The sequence below is a fragment of the Hylobates moloch genome, unplaced genomic scaffold (genome assembly GCF_009828535.3).
Source record: "Hylobates moloch isolate HMO894 unplaced genomic scaffold, HMol_V3 SCAFFOLD_14, whole genome shotgun sequence".
Classification (NCBI taxonomy): Eukaryota; Metazoa; Chordata; class Mammalia; order Primates; family Hylobatidae; genus Hylobates; species Hylobates moloch.
The window spans coordinates 2,132,762-2,147,743 of record NW_026652289.1 but is presented as its reverse complement, the minus strand read 5'-3'; the positions used below and the strand labels follow the sequence as shown (position 1 = coordinate 2,147,743).

At 55.3% G+C, this 14,982-nt stretch overlaps 1 protein-coding gene across 1 annotated transcript in view; it reads left to right on the top strand.

Annotated features, from left to right (window-relative positions):
* TRPM2 (transient receptor potential cation channel subfamily M member 2) overlaps nt 1–14,982 on the top strand; it is a 93,989-nt gene that overhangs the window by 69,888 nt on the left and 9,119 nt on the right. The window contains 8 exon segments of the mRNA XM_058427493.1: nt 2,850–2,899; nt 2,902–2,995; nt 3,839–3,926; nt 5,031–5,118; nt 5,854–6,011; nt 6,846–6,922; nt 7,195–7,296; nt 14,490–14,576. Of these exon segments, the coding sequence (XP_058283476.1) occupies nt 2,850–2,899; nt 2,902–2,995; nt 3,839–3,926; nt 5,031–5,118; nt 5,854–6,011; nt 6,846–6,922; nt 7,195–7,296; nt 14,490–14,576 (744 nt within the window).

The following is a 14,982-nucleotide window of genomic DNA, read 5'->3' as shown; positions in this document are numbered from 1 at the left end:
GGCCCTGCTCTCCTGGGAGATCTACCTGAAGGAGAACTACCTCCAGAACCAGCAGTTCCAGCAGAAGCAGCGGCCCGAGCAGAAGATCGAGGACATCAGCAATAAGTATGGGGGCTCAGGTGGGCCTGGGGGCGGGAAGCCTCTGGGGGACCTCCTGCAGGTCCACAGGCACCATGAGTACATGTCCCACCTGGGGAGGCCCAGCAATGCCTGATGGTGGTGACGGAGGTGGTAATGGTGGTAGTGGTGGTGGTGGTGGTGGTGGGGTAATGGTGGTAGTGGTGGTGGTGGTGGTGATGGTGGTGGTGGTGTTGGTGTTGGTGGTGGTGGTGATCGTGATGGTGATGGTGGTAGTGGTGGTGGTGGTGGTGATGGTGGTGGTAATGGTGGTAGTGGTGGTGGTGGTGGTGGTGATGGTGGTGGTAATGGTGGTAGTGGTGATGGTGGTGGTGGTGATGGAGGTGGTGGTGGTGGTGGTGGTAATGGTGATGGTGACAGTGGTGGTAGTGATGGTAGTGGTGGTGCTGGTGCTGGTGGTGGTGACGATGGTGGATGTGGTGGTGGTGGTGATAGTGATGATGGTGATTATGATGGCAATAGTAATGATGATGGTGACAATGTAGGACCTTAATGAACTAGCTGATGTCAAAGCCCCTTCTAGCTTCCATTCTGAGTGAACTAGATACACGTGCCCTGTTTGCTTGAGTCTGGGCATGATGACTTCCAGTTGAGCCCTTGGCATGCTCTTTGCCTAGAACTGTCTTCTACCAGAGAGAGTCAGGACTTGCTGTCTGTCTCTATTCAGGCCTCACTTCACTGGAGGGCCTTTCCTGCCCTCCACCCACCCTGTCCCCATCCCGTCTTTCTGGAATCTGGATGTTGGTTGGTTGGCTGGTGGGTTTGTGGGTTGGGTCATGTCTAACTGCCAGGCTCCATGTGAGAGTAGGGACAGAGTCCCACATGTTCCCCATAGTATCCTGGGACATAGAGCAGGCCCAGTGCCTAGAAGGCACTCAGGAAATCCTGTGCAGTTCTGGAACTGCTGCTAGTTCCTGGCCTGGCAGAGTTGCAGGAGGCTGGGGCCGCTGGTCTCCAGGCCTGCTCAGCCCTGGCGTTTGGCTCTGGTGGTCCACTTACAGAGAAGGGGCCTGGGGCCATGCAGTGCCCTGAGAACCTTCTCTTACTTGCTGTGGCCAAGCACAGCTTTGATGGATGGCCTCGTCTCGGACTTTGAGCAGTGGCCATGCCCAGGGCGCAGATGCTGGGGGAAGGGGCTTGGGAGATTTTCTGAAAGGCGGCCTCCACATGTCGGGATGAAGCTGGAAGGCCACAGCTCTGCTGATGACCAACATAGTCAGGGCTGGAATACGATGGCTGGCGTGTGTTAAGGGCTCACTGAGGACCACACCCTTCACCTGCATCATCTCACTCAACCCTTTTGCAGAGGGAGGTATTTTTCCTTCCACTTTTACCCATGAGGAAGTGGAGGCCCAGGAAAGTGAGAGTGGTGGCTCAGCTTCCACCACTGGCCAGCAGTGTGGCCTGGAATGCAGGCCCCAGCAACTTTGCAGCCTCCTGCCTTAAGGGAGTGGGCTGGGCCCCAAATGAATCAGTCCCAGGCCTGGCGCGGTGGCTCACGCCTGTAATCCCAGCACTTTGGGAGGCTGAGGTGGGTAGATCACGAGGTTAGGAGATCAAGACTATCCTGGCTAACATGGTGAAACCCCATCTCTATTAAAAATACAAAAATTAGCCGGGTGTGTGGTGTGCGCTTGTAATCCGAGCTACTTGGGAGGCTGAGGCAGGAGAATCGCTTGAACCCAGGAGGTGGAGGTTGCAGTGAGCTGGGATCGCACCACTGCACTCCAGCCTGGGTGACAGAGCAAGACTCCACCTAAAAAAAAAATTTAGTCCCAAATGCCTCTCAGCTCCTGCCCTATCCCAGACGTCTTAAAGCTCAGAGCTGGTCTGCTGCCTATTTCCCAGCCTGGGTGCTCAGTGGAAGTTGGGCGCCTTCAGTTATTTTCTGAGGTTGAAAACGCTTAACTAAAATATAAATTTTCAGGCCAGGCACGGTGGCTCACGCTTGTAATCCCAACACTTTGGGAGACTGAGGTGGGAGGATTACTCGAGCCCAGGAGTTCAAGACCAACCTAGGCAACACAGTGAGACCCCCGTCTCTACAGAAATTTTTATTTTACAAAAATAAAACAATTAGCCAGGCACGGTGGCTCATGCCTGTGATCCCAGCTACTAAGGAGGCCACGGCGGGAGGATTTCTTGAGGCCAAAAGTTTGAGACCAGCCTGGGAAACATAGTGAGACCCCATCTCTACAAAAAATAAATAAAACAACAAAAAAGGAAAGAGTAGCCAGGTGTGGTGGTGCACATGGGGTCAGAGTCCCAGCTGCTCAGGAGTCTGAGGCCAGGGCTTCGAGGCTGCAGTGCGCCATGATGGTGCCGCTGCACTCCAGCCTGGGTGACAGGGTGAGACCCCAACTCTAATGCTTATTTGTATATGAGTAGAAGTTTTCCCAAGTTGAGGCTGCAGAACATGTTTCCGCTGGGCTGCTGGCTGGTGTGCTCAGCTGTCACTCCCACTGGTCAGCAGCTCTGGCTTATCCGCAGAGGGACCTGGGACAGAAGCTGATGTGCTTCAGTGATCTTGCAGAACACGGGCTCCAGGGAAAGTGAGGAAAGAGCTCCTCAGCCTGTACCAAGGGCCCGAACCTGGTCACCGTCCCTTCCTCCAGTGAGGAAGCCGGGGACCCGGGAGGCGCATGAGTGTGGGGTGCCATAACCTTGCGGCATTGAGGTGAGCTGAGTTCACCAAAGCTCCTCGCCCACAGGGCAGGGCTGGAGCTTTGGGGGTCAAGGACAAGCTCTGTCTGCAAATCTAGACCCTGCATCTCACAGTGGTGGAATCACGTGGGTCCGAGAAGGCTCCAGTAGCCACCGTCGCATGTTTGCAAGGCTGTCTGGGAAAACGTGGCAGGTGCGGTTAAGCGGCTTTTGTGGAATTAAGCAAAATGAAATGTGGGTGAAAGGAGACGCCCAGGCCTGGGGCGAAATCACTTTCTTCCCTTTCCCTAGATAACTGTTTAAAGTGGGTCATATCCCCAGAAAATTTCTGCGTTACTAAAATAGTTGCTCAGCGTATTATAAGAATATCACTTGCAGTGGGCGCTGTGGATGAAAGGAAGTGAGGGAGCCCAGGGGACAGCGGATGAGAGCTGGAGACTCGGGTTTGCCCACAGAGTTATTTTAACCATAAACACAGCAGGCCAAGGCTGGGCGAAGCAAAATAAGACAGAAACCAAACATTTCCAGAATAATAGCAGCACTCCACAACCCCACAAAACAAGACAGAAACCAAATACTCCCAGAAAAACAGCGCTGCTCCACAACCCCACAAAATAAGACACCAAATATTCTCAAGCAACAGTGCCACGCCACATCACCCACAAAACAAAACCAACCTCTGCCGTGCCCAGAGGAAGTTTCATTGTTTATGACCTGTCACCTGGCCCTCCCTCAGTTCACTCACCTGCCCCTCACAGCTCACTCCCCTGCCCCTCTCTCCTGGGACCGACAGGCTGCCAGAGCTTGCCGTGTGAGCCTCGGCTGTCCGTCTGCTGAGACGTCTTCCCCTTTGGGGCCCTGGGCAGTTTGGTTCTATGGGAGAAATGCATGTTAGAAATAGTTTCATATTAAGAGGAAGCAAAGGCTGACACAGGGCCTTGGTGGCTGCGTCTGGCAGGGCTGTCTGCAGAGCGGTGTGGCGTTCCCGGGGCCCCAAGGTGTGGTGTGCATCCAGCTCAGCTGCTTCCTCTTTCAGGGTTGACGCCATGGTGGACTTGCTGGACCTGGACCCACTGAAGAGGTCGGGCTCCCTGGAGCAGAGGTTGGCCTCCCTGGAGGAGCAGGTGGGTCCGAGGTCCGGGCTTCCGTCAGGAGGTGCCACTGCTGGGCCTGGTGGGCGGCTCTGCCATGTGGTGGCACCGAGAAGGAGGGCTCTGAGAAGTGATGGTGAGGAGGCCGGAATGTCGGGCAGCCGTTCCCAGCTGGAAGAGGTACCCTGTGTGTCCTCCAGAAAACCCCGCCTCAGGGTCTCTGTGACTGAGCTCCTGTGTGCGCTGAGGCCTCCGTGGCCGGGCTGTGCTCCTCGCTGCTCCCAGGAAACAGAGTGCTTGTCCCCTCCCGGCCTCCGAGGAGGCGGTGGGACCCTGTGTCTGAGCCCTGGAGAGGCCACAAGACCGAGGTGGGGAGGACTTAGAGACGGCCTCTCGGGGTCTGCCTGCCCCACCTCATCAACGTCCACCAGCTGGGCCGGGCCGTGCTTTCCAACAACAGCACCTGCGGCCGCGGCAGCCCCTGCGGTCAGCGCTGAGCCCTGTGGATGGCTCAGCCACCCAGTGCTGCTGCTCCCAGCCTCGCTCTGTGGGGCAGGGCTGGGCCCTGTGCTGCTGGGGCGTCCACCAGTCCTGCCCGTTGCACCCAGGGGTCTGCCCAGGCCGTCCTCTCCCCCGGTCTTGGCCATGCTGGGACCCCTGACAGGGTGCCCAGCACTGAGCCACACGAGTGAGACATGTCCCCCTGTCCCCGGTGGGGGGTGCATCGGCCTCTGGGGAGGCTCCTCCTGGGAGGTGCAGGAACCCTGGAAGCCTCTGGCTTTGGCGGCCTGTGACCTCTCCCTGTGGTGCAGAATTGCCTGACTGCGGCTTCATGCTGGCTCCAGCCTCTGGCCTGTCCAGTCCAGTGACAGTCCCACTGTTGTGTCTCTTGGGCAGGCTGCACCATCAGATGTGTGACTTGGCAGCCCCCGGGGGGAGCCGGGTGGGCCTGGGGCAGCGTCCTGGCTGGCTTGGTGGCTGCCTGGGGAGGAGGTGGTGTCTCACTTTTAAAGGGCGCAGGAGCTGAGTGACGGGGTGGGGCTCCTGGCTGGGGGCGTGAAGTCTCGGTGGGCAGTGGGGTGTGTACCATGCATGTGGGTGGCAAGTGCTCACTGTGTCTTGGGCCATGCCTTCCAGGTGGCCCAGACAGCCCGAGCCCTGCACTGGATTGTGAGGACGCTGCGGGCCAGCGGCTTCAGCTCGGAGGCGGACGTCCCCACTCTGGGTGAGTGGGTGGCCAGGCCAACAGCTGGTCTCCACCTGACTGTGTTCTTTTGGGTCTGGGGTCAGTTGGGAGGAGAGGCAGCTGGGGGTGGGGGGGCTCTGTCTAGGAGGAAGGCACTGGCTGCAGCCTGTTCCAGGCCTGGCAGGGCCAGCGCCCTCAGGAACTCAGCCCACCCACCGACGCTGGCGCCAAGGCCCCACCCAATCCCTGACCTGACCTGGTTCCTGGACGTCCACAGGGAGGCCTGGCCTGCTGTGCCCTGAGCTCCCCACATACCGCACTGCAGAGTGGGGGTGCGAGCCGGGCAGCTGCAGACTGTGTCCGAACCTGGTCACGTGGGCTGAGTGACGAGAAGCAAAGTCTTTTCCTAAATTCGCAGCCGGCTATGAAATGGACAGAAGTAGCCTCCCTCGGGCCACTGAGTTTCGCTGGCCCTCAAGGAGCATATTTGCCCTCGTAACTGCACTGTGAGTTCAGCTCATTACCGAGGTCCCTGATTGCCACTGCACAAAGAGGCAGGTGCCGGCGGGGACGCTGTCTGAGCTCCAGTGGCCATCCTCCCTGGGGGCCCTGCCCACTTCAGAGCCAGTGTTTGACCTGCATGGCCATTTGGGCTTGGGGAGGTGGAGGAGCCCAGATGTTTTGGTGGAAGGACCACAGAGGAAGTCCTTGTCCTGCGGGTGGGCACCTGAGCCCGGGCTCCGCCTTGCGTCACGGCTTCCTGACTGTCCCCAGCCTCCCAGAAGGCCGTGGAGGAGCCGGATGCTGAGCTGGGAGGCAGGAAGAAGACGGAGGAGCCGGGCGACAGCTACCACGTGAATGCCCGGCACCTCCTCTACCCCAACTGCCCCGTCACGCGCTTCCCCGTGCCCAACGAGAAGGTGCCCTGGGAGGTGAGCGCCTGCCCAAGCCCAACCAGGCGGAGTGGCCAGGCCCCTGGGGAGGGGAGGGCGGCCCTGTCCCCATCCATCTGGTATTAATCCTGGCTCCCAGCCACTGCAGCCACAGGGGGATCTGTGCGTCTGGCAGCCCCTGTTTGACATTTGAGGAAACTGAGGCACGGAGAAGTCAGGTCACAGGGGCCCCACAGCTGGAGGTGGTGGAGGGGCCTGGGTGGGGGCACACTGATCCCCACAGAGCTCGAGACTCGTGCTTTTCCCATGACCGTCCTGGGGCCCAGCCCCCCTGGCCCCATTCCCCCAGGTCATGCCCTGGTCCTAGACCCTACTCACCCCGGTGAATGGTTCTGGCCCCTTTCCAGGCACCAGGCATGGAAGAGAGACAGAGACACAGAGACAGGGAGATGGCTAATGGCCCCGGGGAGACCCCCACCCTCCTGGTGCAGGGCTTCTCTCTGGCCTATCCAGAACATTCCAGGCTGCTGCTTCCGCTGCCTCCCCTTGGTCTCCACCACATAGCATCCTCCTTGCCTCTAGGGTCCAGCTTAGCCCCCTGCCCTACTCTGGGAAGACCCCCAAGGCCCCCAAGTCATGGCCACCTGCCCTTCAGCTGGCCCCAGGGTGGAGGTCCCTGAGCCCAGCCCCCAGCTCTGCCCAGCCCCCAGCTCTGCCTGGCACTGGGCTCTGCCCAGCTTGGAGCTTCTGCCTTGCATGTTGGGATGTTGGCGTCGGGTTCAGACCCAGCTGAGCAGCCCTTTCACCCTGGTGTCTGGGCCAGCTTTGCAGTGGGGGTAAAAATCTGAGGGAAAACTCCCTGCTTTGCTGCAGACGGAGTTCCTGATCTATGACCCACCCTTTTACACGGCAGAGAGGAAGGACGCGGCCGCCCTGGACCCCGTGGGAGAGTGAGTATGGGCCGCTGTCCGTGCTCCCAGCTGGCCCCAAACCCAGGGCCTCCTAGGGGCTCCCTTGAGAATCCCAGTCAGAGCCCAGCCCGGGGAGGCCCAGGTGAGCAGGAGGGGCCTGTGGGGGCCTGAAGGGGCCCAGCTCCTACTGTTGTGTACACCCAGCCTGCAGCCACTCGGCTGGGCCCTTGGTTGGGGGTGAACCCTCTGCCTGTCTGCTCTGTCCCACCTGCAACACGGGGACACAGACACGCCTTCTCCTCTGCTCCCAGCACCCTGGAGCCGCTGTCCACGATCCAGTACAACGTGGTGGATGGCCTAAGGGACCGCCGGAGCTTCCACGGGCCATACACAGTGCAGGCCGGGTTGCCCCTGTGAGTGTGCCCCCCGTGGGCCCCGCCCCGTCAGCCTTTGGGGTTTGCGTGGGGGGCAGGTTTCCTCTCTGGGCAAAGGAAACATTTTTCTCATAAAACAAAACAAAAAAAAAGCACGTGAGCCACAGAAAGGAAGAAAACATCAACTCATGGCATCTCCGTAGCCCCCAGGACTGGGCATGGGGGGGTGGGACTTGCCCCCGGCCTCCGGCAGGCCCTGCCCCACGGTCCCTGCCGTAACCTGGGGACATGGATTTGTCTGTGTACGTGGAGATGGCTGTGCTGGGAGAGGGCGATGCCTCAGAGGATGGGCAAGGGCTGTGTGGCAGGGAGGGGACACGGAGATGGGTGCTGGCAGGCTCACCTGGCTGGGAAGGTGGCCTCGCCTGGCATCCTGTTCCCCACAGGATCGGCGCTGCACCCATCACACAGGTGAGGAAACCCAAAGTAAAGGTGTCAAGTGCCCCGCAAGCACCTACAAGTGCCCTGGAAGGAAGGAGCCTGGGGGTCTTGGACCCTGCCATGAGGAGGAGGTGGAGGAGGGGCCACCAGATCCTGGGGTTGGGGGGGTTGCCGGGATGTGGGGCATGGACCATGGGGCTGAGGAGCCGAAGGGTCTGAAGGACGGGGGGACTGCGTGGCAGGCCTTTGCGGAATGCTCTGGAACAGGGTATGGGCTCCTCTGCCTGGAGCAGGAGGTCCAGTAAGGAGGTGGTAGGAGGCAATGGGGCCTGAGAGCAGAGGTCCTGGCCGGGTGGCTGCAGCTGCAGGCAGCCCGCTCTGGTGTTGGAGTATGTGGGACGGGCAAGGGTGGGTGTTTAGGGAGGTGCGTCTGGTGGCTGTGGGAAGCTGACGAGGAGAGCAGCAGGTGCGTGGTGTGGGCAACAAGGCGCAAGCACCTGCTCTCATGGGTGGCTGCCACACAGGCAGGTGTGTCAGGACTTGGCAGGACGTGGTGGCCACGCAGGCTTTATAGCGCAGAAGAGCACCTTCTATATGCACCATGCTTCTGTTGTGGACTTACGAATCATATTTTCATTATATTTCCTCAGGTGCGTTCTCTTTCTATGAAATTATAAAGACACACCTGCCTATATTCATTTGATACATTTTAAAATCAGTTTTTTTCACCGAGACTTTAATACAGCTGAAGGCTGATTGTATAAGCTGTGAGGAGGGGCCTGATTTATTTTGTGAATTCACACAGAAAGTGAGCTGCCTGACTTCATTTCCTGCTAAGGTCTGGCTCCTCCCCTGAGGTGTGGCTCCTTTCCTGATGTCTGGCTCCTCCCCTGAGGTGTGGCTCCTCCCCTTAGCTCTGGCTCCTCCCCTTAGCTCTGGCTCCTCCCCTGAGGTCTGGCTCCTCTTTCATAGCTCTGTATGCCTCTGTGCCACTCATCTCATAGCAGGTCGTGCCACTATTTGCCACAGCATTGCAGTAATCCTGACTCTGGGATAGCATGTCTTTAAACTTGCCTTTTCTAGTCTTGAGCCTTTAGCTTTTTTGTGAGTTTAAAAGCCGGTTTTTCTAGCTCTATGACAAATCCATTGATAAGAATTGTATTAAATTTATAGAAAAATTTGAGACAATGGACACTTTTATGATAATGAATCTCCTGTGACTGTATTTGTCAACATTTATTTATGTCTTCTCTTTGTCCTTCCCTAAAGTTTTATAATTTTGTTCATAAAGATCTTACATTTTTAAATAATATTTATTCCTCAGGTATTTGATAACTTTTGTTATTTGGGGGAATTATAACATTTTTTCTTTTTCTTTTCTTTTTTTTTTTGAGATGGAATTTCACTCTCGTTGCCCAGGCTGGAGTGCAATGGGGTGATCTTGGCTCACTACAACCTCTGCCTCCTGGGTTCAAGTAATTCTCCTGCCTCAGCCTCCTGAGTAGCTGGAATTACAGGCGTCCACCACCATGCCCAGCTAATTTTGTATTTTTAGTAGAGATGGGGTTTCACCATGTTGGCCAGGCTGGTCTTGAACCCTGACCTCAGGTGATCCACTCACCTCAGCCTCCCAGAGTGCTGGGATTACAGACATGAGCCACCACACCTGGCCTATAACATTTTTTTCTATTTTCAATTTTTAAAAAATATATAGGGGCATTATTAATTTTGTTTGCTGACTTTGTATCTAACAACTTTATTAAACTTTCTCATTAATTATATAAATGTGTTTGTAGATTTTCCATGTAAATAATATATATTCTGCAAATAATATTATCTTTCTCCTTACAATAATCATGCCTCATTCCTTTTTCTTGCCTTATTGTGCTGGGTAAATTCTTCAGTGTACTTTAGAATATTGGTAATATTAACAGGCTTCCTTGTTTCTGACTTAATGGAAATGCTATCAACATTCCACCATTAAGTATGGTATTTACTGAAGAAATTTATAAATACCTTTTATTGGATTAGGAATATTTCTATCTAGTCCCAATTTTTCAGGAGCTGAATGCTACTAAATGGTTTTTCTGCCATTGATTGAGATAGTTATGTTTCCCCTTTAGCCAATTAGTGTGTGAATTGTTTTTATAGCTTCTTCAGTGTTGAGCCATCCTTGCATTCCTGGGATAAACTCTTCTGTTATATTTAATGTACTGCTGGAGTTAATTTACTAACATTTTACTTAAGATTTAAAAAAATCTGTGTTCAAAAGTGGAATTTGCCTATAATTTATATTTCTTGTACTGTCTTACTTTGGATTTGGTATGAGGTTATACCAGTCTCAATGAATGAGCTGGTCAGCTTTCCTTCTTTTCTCTTCTTTGGAACTGTTTGAATGAGGTGGAGATAATTATTTGCTTCTTAAAGTCTGATAATACTCAGCTATAAAACTGTCAGGTCTAACATATTTTGAGCAAGTGGATTTCTAACTACTTTATCTTCCATAATGATTTTTGGAACCTTATTTCCTGTTTCTTCTTGGGTCCTTTTTAATAATTGTAAATTTTCTGGAAAATTATTTCATCTAACTTTTGAAATGTATTGTGTCACAGATGTCCAAAATATTCTTTTATGATTTAAAAAATCTCTAAATATACAGTAATTTCTCTTTTAAGCATTGATATTTATTATGTATTTCTCTTCTTTTTTTTGATTATTCTTGCCAGTGGTTTAATTTTATAATCTTTTCAAAAAACTAACTTTTGGATTTGTTGATTATCTTAATTTTTCGACCTCATCCATTTTTGCTTTTATTGTTATCTTCCCTTCCTTTCTACTTCTTATGGATTTGCTCTTGATTTTTGTGTTAGGGCTCATTTTTATTCAACTTTCCTGGTTTTCTAATAAGGGTAACTAAGACTATAAATTCTCTCTAAGACCTGATAGGCTGTATTCCTTAAGTTTTGATGTGTAGGGATTTTATTTTTTACTTTATGAATTTCATTATAATCTTCATTTTACACTTTTGTTTTGCTCTTTTTTTTTTTCTTTTTGTGGAGAATGAGGTCTTGCTCTATTGCCCAGGCAGGTTTTAAGCTACTGGGCTCAAGCTATCCTCCTGCCTCTGCCTCCTCAAGTGCGGGGATTACAGGTGTGAGCCACCACGCCCAGCATAATCTTCATTTGATTATTTAGTGATGTACTTTTAGCTTTTTTTATCTTGAGATAGAGTCTCACTCTGTAGCCCAGGCTGGAGTGCAGTGGTGCGATCTTGGCTCACTGCAACCTCCGCTTACCGGGTGCCAGTTCAAGCAATTCTCCTACCTCAGCCTCCCAAGTCTCTGGAATTACAGGCATGCACCACCATGCCAGCTAATTCTTTTTGTATTTTTAGTAGAGATGGGGTTTCACCATGATGGTCAGCCTGGTCTTGAACTCCTGACCTCGTGATCCACCCCACCATGGCCTCCCAATGTGCTAGGATTACGGGCGTGAGCCACTATGCCTGGTCATGCACTTAGAGTTTTTAAGCCATTCTTTGTTATCACCTTCTAGTTTTATTGAATTTTTGTTGGAGTGGGATTGGCAACATGCTAATTCTTGAAATTGAAATGTCCTCTATGGCCCCAGTCTTTACCCTGGGTGTGCAGCTGCTTGACTGTAACCCTAATCCTAACCCCTAACTCTAACTCTAACCGTAACCCCTAACCCTAACTCTAACCCTAACCCTAATCCTAACCCTTAACCCTAACCCTCTTGGCCCATTCACAACAGCAGCCTGTGTGAGCTTGTCTGACTCAAGTCACTCACACACTCAGATGCCCTTTCTGGTATGGGAGTGACTGTCCCCACATCTGTCTGGGGCCAGCCCCCTCACTGTATTAGTTTTCTATGGCTGTTGTAACTAAGTACCACAAACTGGGGGGCTTAACAGAAATGGATTGTCTCACAGTTCTGAGGGCCAGGAGTCTGAAATCAAGGACCACACTTCCTCTGAGGGCTTGAGGGGAGACCCCTTCTTGCCTCTCCAGCTCCTGGTGTTCCTGGCAGCCCTTTGTGTTCCTTGGCTTGTGATCTCTGCCTCCCTAGCCACATGGCCTCTCCCTGCATGTGTCTGTGTCTCTTCTGTTCTTAGGATTATAAATCATACTGGGTTTAGGGCCAACCCTATTCCAGTGTAGCTTCATCTTAACTAATTACACCTGCAGACACTATTTCTGAACAAGGCCAGATTCTGAGGTTCTGGGAAGGACATACATTTGTAGGCATTGTTCACCCCAGTGCATCTTTGTCCTAGACCCATCTCCCATTGCCTCTCAAGGTCCTCATCCCAGGAATGTCCTGCTCCTCCTGCACCCGGGTCCTCCTGCCCTCTTGTGTTGCTCCTGCTGATATAAACTCTTTAAACAAGCCTTCTCCTTTGCCCCTGCCTGCAAGTCCCTTCCTCTTTCGAATCCACTCTACTTGGGCTTGGCTTGCCCCCTCTTTCTGAGATGGATTGAGGTCAGGTCAGCAAAAATTCTGCCTTGTTCAACCCATAGGCCAGCTCTCCACCCCTCAACCCACCTGCATTTCTGGAGCTGAGTGGATGAGTGAATGAACGTGTGATTGCTGCAGCAGGACTGTCGCTGTTTTTGCGCTTTGGGGTTGTGTGGGTAGGTTTATGGATGGGCCTATGCCTTGATGTTGTGATGGAACTACCGAGCATGTGGCAGGGAGATGAGGGGGTTGAAAACCGTGTGGACGAGATCATGACCGGGGGCTCAGAGATCAGGGCACAGTGAGAGCAGCTGAAGACTTGGGCGTGGGGGGGCGGGCTGCGGTGGGAGGAGGGCAGCATGGTGGTCCGAAGCCCCTGCTGCCCGGCCCACCCAGGCTGACTGAGAAGCAAGGGTGCAGAGTGTTTGTTTCCCTCCTGGCAGGAGCGAGCGTGCATGTGGTAGGAGCTGGCAGGCCCCTGACCTCCCTCCTGGCTCTGCCACTGGTCGACTAGGGACGGGGACAGTGAGATGACGGTAGGGCCCTGGGGCCCAGAGCTTCCTGTGGGAGTGGACTCGTGCCAGGCAGAGCGTGTGGCCTCCTCTGTGAGCTTCTTGACCAATGCACTGCACTCAGCATGAACAGCAGTTACAGGGAGACGAGGCAGCCTTGCTCCCAGCAGCAGGACCCGCTGCCTTCCTCTCCTTCTGGAGCTCAGTGCAGCTCTGCCCAGTGCCGAATTTGTCCGTGGTCTTGGTTCTGGGTTCTGCCCGCTCAGTGGCGTGAGTGCAGGAAGGAGAATGGTGGCTGGCAAGGGCAGGGTGGACGGGAGTGAGAGACGGGCTTGGGGTTGAGGGGAGGCAGCAGTGGCCCTCGCAGGAACCCTGACTGAGCCCTGGCCTTCGAGCTGAGGTCCCCAGGCCTTGCTGTGTGTGTGTTGTCAGCTCTGTAGCTTGGTGGGGCCGGGGCTCTGGTTTCTGAGCAGCTTCTGGGGAGGCTGCCTGGGCCCCACCGTGCAAGTCCCCCCAGCCACAGAGGAGACTGCAGAGTGAGCTGGGAGGGCTGTCTGAGAGGCCTGGCCAGATGGGCCCTACACACTGGGCAGGGTCTGGTGTGGACTCTGATTGCCGTGGGCTCAGGCAGGTCTGCGCAGAGGTGCCACGAGAGCTGGGGCCCCTGACAGCTGAGCAGGAGCAGGGCGGCTGCTGGGGGGCAACAGAGAAGAGGGGCTGGGTGGAGGCAGGGAGGCCAGCTGGAGGCTGCCACGCCAGGCAGGGTTGGGGACGGTAGCGCAGGCCTGGCTGGTGGCCGCCGGTGCTAGAGGTGGTCAGCTCTCCCGGGGCAGCCACGCATGGCCGCGCAGACTCAGGAGGACGGAGTCTAGGATGTGTGGAGAGGAGGCCGTGAGGCGTGGGTCAGAGGCTGCAGCTCTGGTGGGGTCTGGAGGTCAGAGTGGAATGGTGGAGGAACAATACCACTGTCCCCACTGTGGCACAGATGGTTGTGGGGACTGTGGCGGGGGCTGTGGCGGAGACGCTGGCAGGGATGGTGACAGGGACTGTGGCGGGGACACTGGTGTTGGGAACGCTGGTGACAGGGATGGTGGGGACTATGGTGGGGACGCTGCTGGGGACCTTCTGTAGACGTGGAGGCCACCCCCCCTCCCCGCACGATAGCGGCGGTTCATTTCTTCCTTCTGTTTTAGTGGTACATTCACAGGAACTCGCCCGTTTCTAGAACTTGCTGTTTCATATAGGACCTGGTGGTGTCAGGGAGACCAGCCTGGCCTGGTGGGAAGCGTCTGTGGCTCCTGCTGCCCGTGGTTAGCACACTGTGCTGGGGGTCTGTGTGGCCTATCAATCAGCTGTGGCCACGCAGACGCAGGGCCTCTGGGTGTCTGGCCTGGCTCCCACGCTGCCCCTCGGAAGGCTGCCAGGACGGAGGCCATGCTCTCGCGTGTTGGGGCCTTTGGACACAAAGTGCTGGCCTGAGCAGTCGGCTAGTTCCCTGCTCTGTGGGGAGAAGGTGGCCACTTTAGCCCCTCGCCGGCCTGCAGTGGCCGGACTTCTGCTCCCAGGGTGACCATTCCCCCACCAGGTGACCCCAAGGCACCCCAGAGCCTTGGTCTCACTCCCTGGGAGTCCCAAAGGGATCCTCCTCCCTAGGCCAGAGCAGGTCCCTAAAGAAGCCTGCAGGCTGTCCCGCTGTGCTCTGGCTCCTGACGCCCGCTGTCCCCTCTCAGTTGCCCTCCCTGCCCTGTCCTGCTCCCACATTGCTGGACGGTGGAGTGAGTCAACCCCTCTGCATCCTAGGAACCCGATGGGCCGCACGGGACTGCGTGGGCGCGGGAGCCTCAGCTACTTTGGACCCAACCACACGCTGTACCCCATAGTCACTCGGTGAGTTCATGCGTGCTGGGCACCAGCACCTCAGCGAGGCGGTCACTCCCACCTTCACAAGGGGTTGCTGCCATTGCCCAGTGCTCAGGGGCCGGGAGGGCGGCTTTGGTGCTTGGCACTTGGTGCCCATCGGGGGGATGTGGGGGGCACCTGTGGATAAACGTGAATACACCTGAAGCGGGGCAGGAGTGTCCACGCTGCCCATCCTGGAGGAAGATCCCAGGACCCGTCCCCTCTCCCGGGCTCTGCCTTCACTTTCCTGCCGGCCCCTGCCCATTAGAGGGCCCCTCCATGGGGACACAGCCCCACACTCACCCCCTCAGACTCACTCTCCACACCCATCCACAGGGACAAAGCCCCACACTCACCCTTCAGACTCACTCCAGTCCCATCCACAGGGACACAG